This window comes from Protopterus annectens, chromosome 2.part1 (genome assembly GCF_019279795.1).
Source record: "Protopterus annectens isolate FY-2018-M chromosome 2.part1, PAN1.0, whole genome shotgun sequence".
Lineage (NCBI taxonomy): Eukaryota > Metazoa > Chordata > Ceratodontiformes > Protopteridae > Protopterus > Protopterus annectens.
In genome coordinates, this window is record NC_056729.1 from 1,119,363,052 (window position 1) to 1,119,375,986 (window position 12,935).

Here is a 12,935-nt window from a genome sequence, read left to right on the forward strand (position 1 = left end):
TATTGCATTGCATGCAGCCATTTAAAAAAACTTAGACAAAGCTTTATCATACATGATATTTCAGAAATGATAAGAGTATGATAATAGGTCTTGTTTTGCCTATATGAAATCTGCAAACGTTATGATCAAAAATACGATTTACCATGCCGCTACTGCATCATTTCATGCTTTATGAAATAGTCCACAAACTTGCAGATGCTGATGGGTTGAACTGAGTTGAAGATGGATAAGGACCATTTGCACTTCACTGTAGAAACCTTACTCATAACAATATGTACCAGTAATCCTACAATGATGTTAACCCTTTAATAGCCAATGCTCTATAATACATGACACTTTTCTTTGAAGTAATAAATATATAAATATAAGAAAAGTAAAAAAAGGATGATTTTGAGACTTCAGTTCATCAGATCGTGTCTGTTCATAAACTGAAGTTGATATCGTTTAATACTGCGACATAAGAATTGTATTCATTTTTTCATTAAAATTCAAAATGCAGCTGCTGCTTTGCCTCAAAAGGAACAACAGTGTAAAGATATTTACAGACAACTTTCACACTATAATTCCTGAAAAAAAGTATTGATAATATATAAAATCATTTTAAAGATGCAGCCTTTATATGCAAACACAAAAGATAGCCAGAGGGCAAAAATAGTCAGAGATGGGCACATCCTTCTTGAAAATGGTCAGAAGTAAATGGGTAAAGGAATGAAGGATATAACATTCCATGGTGCCATATATGACATTTTACTACTTGACACCAGCAAAGCTCCAAGCAAAATATTTGTGGAATTACATTGCCTTCTAGATAAAAAGAAACATTAGCTTGCTAGTAAGTTACTGCATAAGCCAAAATTAGAAGTTATGTCCTTACCATAACGTTCCATGTGGAGTGTTCATCTTGCCTTTTGTTCTTACAAGCTCTGCATCGAGAAGAAGCTCGAGACCAACCTAACTCCCACAATCCCCCTCTGCCTTTACCTCAGATCTAGTTTGCAAGCAAACCAGAAGTCAACAGAGAGTAACACATTCATGCCAAAACAACATATATATATATATATATATATATATATATATATATATATACACACACTACACATATAATGCAGAAGCAGGAGAAACCAAACCAGACACCAAACTGGACGTTCTTCCTGAGGGTGCAAGGACATAACTTCTAAATGTGAGAGTGTTCAATCTCGCCATTTTCTTACACCTAGCTCCATGTTCCTGAGGAACTCACGGAGAACGTTCTTGAGCACAGTGGAACCAAAGGTTGCCCTGTCCCTAGAAACCCTGTCTACCTTGTAATGAGAAATGAATGTATGTGGTTTACACCAAGTGGCAGCTGCACAAATAGTGTCTAATGGTAAGCGAGCTGCATGAGCCAGGGATGTAGATACTGATCTTGTAGAGTGTTGTTCAGTAGCATAAACAAATATAATGCAATCAGTTAGCCATTTGGAAAGGGTTTGTTTAGTAACTGCTATACCTTTCCTGCTGTCTGCAAAGGCTACAAAAAGTTGATCTGTTTTCCTGTGATCCTTTGTTCTATCAAGGTAAAATCTAAGTTGTCTATGAACATCCAACTTGTGTAACATATACTCCAACTTATTGGAGTGGTTTTTGAAAAAGGTAGGGAGCTCAATGGATTGATTAATGTTATTACAAACTTTGGGGAGAAAGGACGGATTAGTGTGAAGAGATACTCTATCTGAGTGAAAGATCAAATAAGGGTGTTTAATAGAAAGAGCCTGAAGCTCTGACAAAGAGAGGGTCTTCCACGACAAATATTTCAATGGACAAGAAGAGGCTGGTTCAAACGGTGGTAGCATCAATTTAGATAATAAAAGGTTCAGATTCCAAGGTGATGTAGGAGTTCTAACTGGTGGTCTAATATGGAAAGATCCTTTCAGAAAGGCCTTACAAAGTCTGTGAGCCATAATAGCAGCCCCACATTCTTCCACATGAAAGTTGGAAATGGTGCACTCTCAAAGTGGCAGGAGAAGCTCCTTGGTGGAACAATTCGGTTAAAAACTCCAAGATCTTATTTAAGGGAGCTATAACAGGGTCCAATTGCTGTGTATTTGCCCAGAAAACAAAACCATTTACTAGTGTAAGTCTTTGTAGTGGAAGCTTTATGAGAAGCCACTAGTATATTCTGAACTGCAGGTGAAAGAAGATCAGACCTGGCTAAGTAGGGAAGCCAGCCAAGCTGCTAGTTGGAGTGACAGTGGTCAGTAGATCCGCCCGGTCCAGGATCCAGGGTTCCCGAATCGGTGTGCCAGAAGCAGAATGGGGCAATGAGGATAATCATCCTTTGCAGGTTGTTGGCTTTCTGCAGAAACTTTGCAATCAGGGGAAAGGGAGGAAAAGCGTGCAGGAGACCCGAGGCCAATCGAAAAAAGAGAAAGCCCCCTGGGGACTTCCCCCTAGGGCAAAATAGCTTCTGCATTTGGTGTTCATTAAAGATGGAAGGCTGGCCCCATTTGCGAAAAAATCTTCTGCAACTGACTGAGGGACCACTCGTGAGGCAACAGGATTGCTCTGCTCAACCTCCGCCCATTGCCAGATTCTCATGGCCTCTCTGCATAGCTGATAAGACTTGGTTCCCCCTTGTTTGTTTATGTACCAGACTACGGACATGTTGTCCGTCTGAACTGCAATAGTCCCTAGAGGAAGAAGGGGAGCAAAGTGTTGCAACGCTAGAAACACTGCCCTCAACTCTAGAACATTGATGTGCAGATTGTACTCTAAATTGGTCCATTGGACTGTCTGTCCCTGAAAGATGCCCCACCCTATCAGGGAAGCGTCCGTGGTCACCGTAGCTGTCGGCGTGGTAGCACAAATGGTCTTCCGCTGGAAAGATTGCAAGTCCGGAGCCACCAGGCTAGGTGTGATTTGCATGTGTTTGTGATTAGAATTTCGTGTGTCAGAGGTAGCTGTTGGAACGACCATTGTGCAAACAGTAGCCATTGTAGAACTCTCATGTGCAGTCTTCCCAATGGTATCGCAATGAGAGAAGCTGCCATGAGACCCAAAACCTTCAGAACCAGTTTTGCTGGGGATTTTCTGGATGACAGAAGAAGAGATATCTGGCTTTGTAGTGAGGCTATCCTTTCTGGAGGAAGTCTTAGAATTAAACAATGCGTATCCAATTCTGCTCCTATGAATGAGATATGCTGTGATGGCTGTAGTAAAGATTTTTCGAAATTTACGGAAATTCCGAGATGAACACAAATCTGCAGTGTGTAATCCCTGGCCTGAATCAGTTGACGCTGGGTGGTGGCAGAAAGGAGCCAGTCATCCAGATACGGAAACACCTTCCAGTGAGACGCTACCACTGCCATGCATTTGGTGAAAACCCTGGGGGCTGAGGTCAGACCAAAGGGCAGGGCTCGAAACTGAAAGTGGCTGGCTCCCAGCCGAGTGATCCCTGGACGCCCTGGCCATTTTGATGTGGTAGTATGCGTCCTTCAGATCTATTGAGCACATCCAGTCGTCCTTCTGTAAAATGGAAGGATCGATTGAAGCGTGACCATCCGAACTTTTCTTTCTTGGTATTGAGATTGCTTAGGTCCAGAATCGGCCTCCAGTCCCCTGTCTTTTTGGAACTAAAAGAACCTTGAGTAAGTTCGAATCCTCTTTGGTCCGCTGGGACTGGTTGGATTATTTTCTAGCAGCTTTGAAATTTCTATAGCTGCAGGGTCTCACATCTGGGAGTCTTTTCCTGGAATTGGGGCAATAGGAAGGGTATTCTGTAGCCTCTGGTAACAACGCTTTTACCCAATTGTCTGATGTAAGATTTTGCCAGGCCTGAGGGTATAAAGCTAAGCGACCCGACTGCCTCCAGAGCAGGACAGTCGGGCCTCCTCTCAGGAGTGCTGGAAAGGTTTCCCAGGGGTGTATCCCTGTCACCTTGGTTTTGTGGACCTCTGCCACCAGGGCGGCGTCTTCCACCTATGCCCCCTCCTCTGCCTCTAGAGGGGGCATCACCCTGTGTGCCTGGGAAAGAGCCTTGGGGTTTTCGAAACCACATTTTTCCACCATGTTGCCCTTTGGTCTGGATGGGGTGGACAGCAGACAGAGTCTTTCCCTCCTGCTCACACAGGGTAAGGGTCTCCTTTACTTTGGGGCCAAAGAGAGTGGCACCATCAAATGGGGCATTAGTAAAGGAAGACTTGAAGGCTTATGAACATAAGCGCATCCAGGATTGTGCAATCGCTGAAGCTGCTGCCCTACTCGATCCTTCGCCATGAGATCAGCCTCATGGACGAGTTTGCAATAGATGTAAGGGTATTGAGATGTGCTGTAACCTTTTCTGAAACAGCAGCATCTGTAGTACCCTGGAGGGTATCTCCCAACTCTTTGATTAGATCCCTCTGTAGCCGTGTGAAGTGAGTCAAATAGTTCAGGGATCGCATAGAAAAAGCCGCTGAACTAAAACCATACCTGTCCATAGTCCTAGAATCTCTGTTAGGCGGATGGACAGATGAGGAAGATTGCTGCCACCACCATAGCGCCCACTGGCACTCCCTTTGTCAGATAAGCCTTATCCTGAGGGGCAGTAATATATTTGTTAGGCTTTCTAGGACTGGCTCCACCGTGTCAGGCGCCTCCCACTTCGAGCAATCAGCTCCATCAACTCATCGAAGGGTGGAGTGACCCAGGAGGAGGAAGGGCGATGCCTTCAGCAAGACTGACTCATCCTCAGAAGGGGAGGGATTGCCAATCACCTCTCTGCTTTAGGATCTCCAGGATGTCAGAAAAAGAGACATCCTCTGAGGGTGACTTTCCTTCTGACTCATCCAAGTCAGTGTCCGATGTCAATGATTCTTGTGGAGAATCTAAGTGTCTCCTCTTACACAAGGGCATCTGAAGAAGCCTCCGAGGAAGAGGGTGGCTGAGACACAGGTGCTTGACGCTTAGATGTAGCAGAGGAGGATAACGGTCCTTTATGGGAAGGAGAAGCTGTTTCTGCTGATGTGGTTGTCTGAGTAGACAACACCTTCCTCATGGTATCTGAAATCGGAAGAATCCCGAGACAGGCACCGAAGGCATGACCCTGAGCCGAGTCAATCCGAGCCCGGGCCCCCCGAGAGGGAGCGAAACATCGGTCCGACTCTCAGTCCCGGATCCAAGGATGGATCTTCGGCTCCAAGACTCCGGCACCGGGTTCCGGAGTCGAGGTGTGAGACCGAGAAAGACGGTTCTGGCACCGAGGGCTCCACAATCACCAGATCAGCCTCTCCCGGCTCAAGACTGGATAGGTTTCGGAGGAGGAACAGGTGGAGATAAGGGAGGGCCTTCAGTCGACACCAACTGGGAGGAGACAGAGATGAGCTTGGATAAGGCCTCCATTAATTTCTGCAGTCTACATCGTGTCGGAGAGGGGCCTGGAAGAGCGGCGTCGGAATCAAAATGGATGGCCCGACTCAACACAGCCGGGGGGGAGCTCTCCCAAGATGACAACAGTTCAACACTCGCCCCAAGTCTGTGGAACCGGTGATCGAACTTTAACTGAAGAGCGATTTGGATGTCTGTTCTGATGCATCCAGAGCCTCTTGAAAAGTAGGTTTTAGAAGACCCTATCCATCTGTCATGACCCTTCCACTGAAAGAATGACATATTGAGCAGTCTTCTTGCAGATGGAGAGGGCCAAGACAGGAACTATGATTATCAGTCACCGACATCTTCTGCCCACATTGGCAGCGAAGCCAGACTTAGCTTTCTCAGACATGTCACAATTTTAGGTACAGCTAACAGAGAAAAAGTCAATATTATGTCAAATCCAGTAATTTTGTCTAATCCAGAAAACCTATTGTCAAATCCTGTAAAAAGTCAATCCAGTAGTCAATCCAAGTAAAAGGGTGGGGTAGGAAACTCTAATAAAGTATATAAAAAGACTTTATATGGAACCGAGAATTCCTCGAAACACTACTAACACACACACACAGTCACTTAAAGACAATTTTTTTAGAAAAAATTTAGAAGAAATATAAGAAAATTATAAATCTTAGCTTAAGGTTGCTCGAGCTCATCAAAGTGATGCGAACGCTGCAGTGGCAAACTAGATCTAAGGTAAAGGCAGAGGGGGATTGTGGGAGTTAGGTTGGTCCCGAGCTTCTTCTCGATGCAGAGCTTGCACGCCAAGTGAGCCGAGGATCGTAAGAACAAACGGCGAGATTGAACACTCTCACATCTATGTATACTTACATAGGGCAGTAATGACAAACATAGTAGAATGGATATTGGTGATTTGGACAGTAATGCACTGCACAACCGACTTGGTGAGAGTTCAACCAAACAACCTGAAAAAAACAATATTAATTAAATTCATGTGACATCAATGATAATGAAAACTATTTCCACATTTTCCCATCAATTGTGCAGGCACTGATTGATGTATATAACAAACTAATGCCAGTTAGAACAGTTCACCTTTGTCAGACTATGCTAATAACAATCCTTTATAGACTGCTAAGTCAGGTACTTCCTAGATATGGGTGTCAGGTATGACTGAATTAATGGTTTGATGGGTAGTGGTTAATCAGAGTAAAACTGGAGCTACACACAAAATCAAGATGAGCACTGGGGAGCAAAAAGCAACTACCTGTTCATGTCTCTAACCTAAACAGAATATACCTTTCGCAACCTTATTCAAAAAGCTATAATTCTACATGAAAATGAACTAACCTTGGAGGTAACCATTTGAAATGACAGTCACGGTACTCGAAATATGGAGACTGAATAGCCAAAAGAACAAACTTACCTATACCAAGTCCAAGATGCCATTTCTTAGAATATTCCCTTTTCTTCAAGGTATGATGATGCTGCAGTTGGTATATATAAGTTTGGGGGTTGGGGGGCTTGCCATCACCACAAAAGAAATTTAAAGGAAAAGAGCGATTTTTCAGTATTCACTCTTCTCCTATGTTTTTGGTCTTTTTTTCAGCTTGTCCACACTCTGTAGTCTGAGTGCTGACAATTCAATCATGAGCCATTCTTGGAAGTGAATAACCAAATTTTTGGAAACAAAAAGTATGAACTCTGCCTTACCATGCACTGCAATTATCTGAACCTTCAAAATTAAGTTTTCCTTCAAACTCCTGCAAAATATCACAGGAAACTGAATATATGGAAGCACAAACTTCAAAATGAATGTTCATCTATTGCTACATCTAAAAAAGGTAATCCCAATAAGAAATTCAGAGATTGTAACAAAGAAGAAAATGGCATTCAACAACGAAACAAAACTTGATCAACATTTTGCCATAGAAGTGTTAAAATATGTCCTGCAACCACTTCTGCAATTTAATGAAAGTCTATCTTCTCAGTTAGTGGCAATAAATATGACATTATTTGACATCTTCACAGACTTGCTCAGTCTAAAAAACAGAATCACTAATTGTAAATATAAAACATATTAAACTGGAAGAAAATACACAAAAGTCCTCAAACCAGCTTACAATCAAAAAATACTACATTTAGAAGCACAAAAACTTTTCCTCATAAATCACTTTACAGCTTTTTGTTTTTTTTTCATGACATATGATTATTTTATGGCACCTCTATTAATTGTTCTTGTCTTACTTTTTCCTTTTGAACCCTCCCTCTGGTAGCTTCAACCAGGTCTCCCTTAGAGTCATACTGTTGTACCATTCCTTTCCTGGCAGGTTATATTGCTGTGATTGTTTTGTTCCTCCAGTGCTTTGAGTGCTATTATACTATCTCTTATGCTGTTCACTAACTCCTACTTCTTTCTTTTACTACATTTTTTCAGATTTCTTCACATTCTTTTTTGTATTCACTGACTCTCCATCCTCCATCTTCCCATTTCACCTCATTTTGGTTGTTTCTCCATTTCACTAATCTCCTTTTTGTAATTGTTACATAATTTTTCAAAATTTCTTCCACCCCTCCACTTTCCTTACCTCTTCTGCATTTGGGTCCTTCTTTTCTAAGGGTGTATATTACATCACCGAATGGTTAAAAAAGCGAACAGCGCTTAATCGACCCTAGGTAAGCAAAATCTTACAATGTCGTTGGAAAAAAATTGCTGTTACAACAAAAAAAAAAAGAAAGAAAGAAAAAGAAAACACTTTAAAACATTACATTAAGTGTGGGGGGGGCATTGCCCCCCCACACCCCCTACTTAAACATACCAACTCTGAGACCGCACTACAGTACCGAAAATGGCAAAGTAATGAAGAGGCCAAGCAAATTCTTTCCCTGGGAAAGATTTCGCTTAAAAGCCACTTGATATTTTGCTTTTTCAGCCTTTTAAGTTCGACCAAGACGCATTTGAAAGAATGCGTCTTTGGTCTTGTAATAGGAACCCTTTTCTAATACCTCTCTGTCCATCTCTTGATAACTAGCTCATACATGGGATATGCAGCATTCCCCATCCTCATTTTCTTTTACTCAGTCTCATTCTTCTTCTTCTTCTTGCTATACATCATGACTTCCTTTTTTCACTCACTTTTCTGTGCTCTATAGACAAATTTGTCAGTGTGTGGAAAATTAATTACAGTGGCATTTTTCCTATTCCATTAATTCTTCCTTGTTGAGTGAAAGTTTTGTGCTCCATCCAACATCTTCCACACCTCCTCCCTTGTCATCATCAGGTTATTCTCAGTTGTTCTTTCCACTGTTATTCCTTATATAGCCTATGGCAGTTGGCCTATCCCATTTCTAACATTTCCTCATCCTCTTTGTCCTTCCCTCTTGCTGGTTTAACAGTGACCAGTTTCTTCTCATTGTTTCTCAATCAAAGATTGACATGACTCGTTTCTGAACATCTCCTATATATTCAGATAGTAACATACTGTCATCTGTATAAAGTGCAAGCTGAGAGTTTATATTTATTTCCTTTTATAGTGTGGCTCAATGATTTGCAACCTCAAGTGCCATTTCTTCAATCACCATAGTGAACACCCTTGATGATAATGAACACGTTACTTTGTTTTTCTGTTGATATTCACCATGTACAATACCCTTTCATTACATTACTCCTATCTCTGGCTTTTCATGAGGAGAAAAAAAGAAGTTATGTACTCACCATAATGTTCCATGTGAGTTGTTCCATCTCACCTTCATTCTTCACTGATGGGTTCGGAGCCGATCCTCAGCTACGACACAGCAAACTAGCAAGCTCAAAGTTCTACAGTAGCTCGAGACCCAACCACATATCCCCCATTGCACTGCTGGAATTACCTCAGATCTTGTTTTTTGCATACCATATAGAAGTACAATAATTATTCTGCCTAGGAATGAAGACACATTGAAAAACCAGGATAAAGACAGCCTCCAGGTCAACTGCCAGCCAGGAGGGGGAAGGCTGGAGGGATGTGAGAATGAAGGCGAGATGGAACAACTCAAATGGAACGTTATGGAGAGTACATAACTACTTTATGTGAAGTTGTTCAATCTCGCCGTTCATTCTTCACTGATGTGTAGCGTCCCTAGCACCCTGATCTTGGGTGGCTCACGGAAGTACACTCTTCAGAACTGTAGAAACAAATGAAGCCCTGTCCCTGGAGGCCTTATCCACTTTGTAATGAGTTATAAAAGTGTGAGGTCTTAGACCATGTGGCTACTGCACAGATGTTGTCCAAAGGTAATTTGGCTTGAAAGGCTGAAGGGGTAGAAACTGCTTTGGTTGAATGAACCTTCACCTTACTAGACAAGGGCATGTTATGATAAGAATATGTGTAGGTGATACAATCCAACAGCCACTTAAACAGGGTTGTTTTGGCAACAAAGAGCTGATCTGATTTCCTAATGTCTTTTTTTCTGTCTAAATAAAATCTAAGTTGTCTATGAACATCGAGTTTGTGCAACATATATTCCAACTTGTTGGTGTGATTAGGGAAGAAAACGGGCAGCTCAATGACTTGATTAATGTTAATTTCAGAATATACTTTATGCAAAAAGGGTGGATTTGTCCTAAGAGATACTCTATCAGCATGGAAGACCTTATAAGGGGGCTTGATGGATAGGGCTTGGAGTTCTGACACTCTGCAGGCTGAAGTGATGGCTACTAAGAAGATAGTTTTCCATGACAGAAATTTTAATTCACAAGATGATGCAGGATAAAAAGGAGGAAGAATGATGCGAGATAACATAAAATTCAAATTCCAGTGGGAGTAAGGTGTCTTCACTGGAGGCCTCATGTGAAAAGGACCTTTTAGAAAAGGCTTAGACAATTGCTGAGCCATAATATTCAAACCATCGATTCCTAGATGGAAATTAGATATAGCAGCTAAATGCGCTCACACCGTAGCAGCCACTGCTCCTTTGTTGAAGATTTCTGTCAAGAATTGTAAGATAGAAGACAATGGCGCTTGGTAAGGGTCAATGTTATGGAAAGAAGCCCAAATGGAAAATCTCTTCCACTTACTACAATACAATTTTCTAGTGGAAGGTTTATGGAAAGACAACAAAATTTGACAAGTGTCATGGGAAAGATTATAAAGCCTGGCTATGCGGGGAATTAGAGCAGCCAAGTGTTAGCTTCAGTGTCTGCAAGGATGGATGACGATCCCCTGATGGATGTGTCAACAAGTCCGGAACTGGCTCCAGGATCCAGGGTTCTTCCAGAATGTGATGGTAAAGAAATGGAAACCAAATTTGCCAAGGCCAATGAGGGGCTATAAGGATGATCGTCTGTCCCAGTGACTTTGCTTTCTGTAAGAATTTGGGTATCAGGGAAAAATTGGTGGAAATGCGTGGAGGAGACCCGGGGGCCAATCGTGGACAAGAGCATCCCTCGGGGAGTGACCTGGCATGGGAATCAGGGCAAAATAGCTTCTGCATTTGTTGTTGATATGACTGGCAAACAGGTCGCAGGAAGGCTGGCCCCATTTGCGGAAGATCCAGTCCACAATCTCTTGTTTGAGGGACCATTCGTGGGGCAATAAAATTGCTCTGCTCAGTCTGTCCGCTATGACGTTGGATTTGCCCAGGATGTGCATTGCTAACAGAAAGCGCTGGGATGACACTGCCCACTGCCATACACTGAGGCCTTCTTGGCAAAGGGGATAAGACTTGGTCCCACCTTGCTTGTTCAGGTACCAGACCACTGAAATGTTGTCTGTCTGTATTGCAATTGTCCCTAGAGGAAGAGAGTCCTGAAAGTATTGCAATGCTATAAGTACTGCTCTCATCTCCAGGACACCAATATGCAGATGTGATTCTTGATCTGTCCATGTGCCTTGGGCAGTCTTTCCCTGAAAAAGCGTCCATGGTGACAGTGGCAACTGGAGGGGGGAGCATGAAGGGATGTCCTATTGTGACATGAAGAGACGTCAACCACAACTGAAGATCCTTCTTGCAGGAATTCTTTATCAGGATCATGTGACTCATTGGAAGCTCTTGGTAAGACCAGTGCATGAATAGAAGCCATTGAAGGATTTTGATATGCATCCTTGCTAACAGGATTGCTAAAATAGCTGCTGCTATCAATCCTAGAACTTTTAATACCTCTGCAGTTGGTGCTCTGTTCTTTGACATCAGGGACATGATGTGTTGGTGAAGAATACAAATTATTTCTGGTGGAAGATGAAGACTGGTGGTTGACATGTCTTATTCTGTCCCTATAAAAATGATATGCTGCGATGGCAACAAGGCAGACTTTTCGAAGTTGACTGTAAGGCCTAGCCAAACGCAGAGTGTCAGAGTAGCCTCTCTCACTTGAAGAAGTTGATGCCTGGTGTTGGAGGTAAGGAGCCAATCGTCCAAATATGAAAACACCTGGAATCCTAGACACCTCAGGTGAGCCGTGACTACCGCCATGCACTTGGTGAATACTCTGGGGGCTGTAGTGAGACCAAAGGTTAGAGCTTGGAATTGATAATGATTGGCTCCCAGCCGGAAATGCAGGTGATCTCTGGATGGCCTGGCCATCTTTATGTGGTAGTACGCATCCTTGAGATCGATCGAGCACATCCAATTGTCCTTCCCTAGAAACGGGAGTATGGACTGTAGCATGACCATTCGGCACTTCTCTTTTCTCACAAATTGGTTTAGTCTGCTAAGATCTAAAATGGGTCTCCAGTCCCCTGTTTTCTTTGGAAGCAAAAAGAATCTTGAGTAAGTTCCGAATCCAGTTTGGTCTGCCGGAACTGGCTGGATGATTCTTTTTTCTAGCAATTAGCATACCTCTATTGCTGCTTGTCCCATGTGACTGGGTGGAACGTCCGGGATTTTATTTGACGGGAAGGGGCTGGGTGGAGAATGGTATGAAATACCCTCTGGAAATGATACTTTGTACCCAACTGTCATTTGTTATATTTAGCCAGGCTTTTGGGTACAGTGACAAGCGACCCCCAACTGCCTCCACAGTAGGACAGCTGGGCCTCCCTTCAGGACCGCTGGTAGGACTGACCAGAGAAGTGATCTCTGTCACCCTGGTGTTGCGGACCCCCTCTGCCGTGAGGGCGGCATCTTCCATTGAAACCCCCTCCTCTACCTCTGGAGGGGTCTCTCCACATGTGTCTTGAAAGGCTCCTTGGGCTTTCTGGAACCACATCTTTCCTCCTCTCTGACCTTTAGGAAAGGGTCGAGTGGGGGTGGAAAAATGGACTCTGACGGCAGACAGAACCTTTCCTTCTTGCTCACACCTGGTCAAGGTCTCCTTCACCTTTGGCCCAAACAAAGATGAGCCATCAAATGGGGTATTAGTAAAGGAAGACTTGAAGGGTTCCGTGAAGGAACAGAGTCACATCCAGGCATGCCTATGCAGAGCGATTCCTGTATCTGCAGCTCTACTCGAACCATCAGCTGCATAAGATATGAGATGCATGGGCGAGTTAACTATTGAACTGAGGGTAGAGAGCTGAGTGGCAATCTTGTCGGATACACTTGCAGCTACAGCACCCTGAAGAGTATCTCCCAACTCATTAAGGAGATCTCTCTGCAGTCTGGTAAAATGTGTC

The 12,935-nt window shown here is 43.2% G+C and overlaps 1 protein-coding gene across 6 annotated transcripts in view; it reads right to left on the reverse strand.

The window, feature by feature from the left end:
• Positions 1-12,935, reverse strand: part of LOC122794349 (cysteine-rich secretory protein 2-like) — a 641,399-nt gene that overhangs the window by 109,301 nt on the left and 519,163 nt on the right. For 5 of the 6 annotated variants that reach the window (XM_044062663.1, XM_044062664.1, XM_044062660.1 and 2 more), the window contains one exon: positions 6,214-6,308. The exons of the other annotated variant lie outside the window; for it this stretch is intronic. In XM_044062663.1, coding sequence (XP_043918598.1) covers positions 6,214-6,308 — 95 coding nt within the window. The remainder of the gene's footprint in view (positions 1-6,213; positions 6,309-12,935) is intronic. 6 annotated transcript variants of the gene reach the window in all.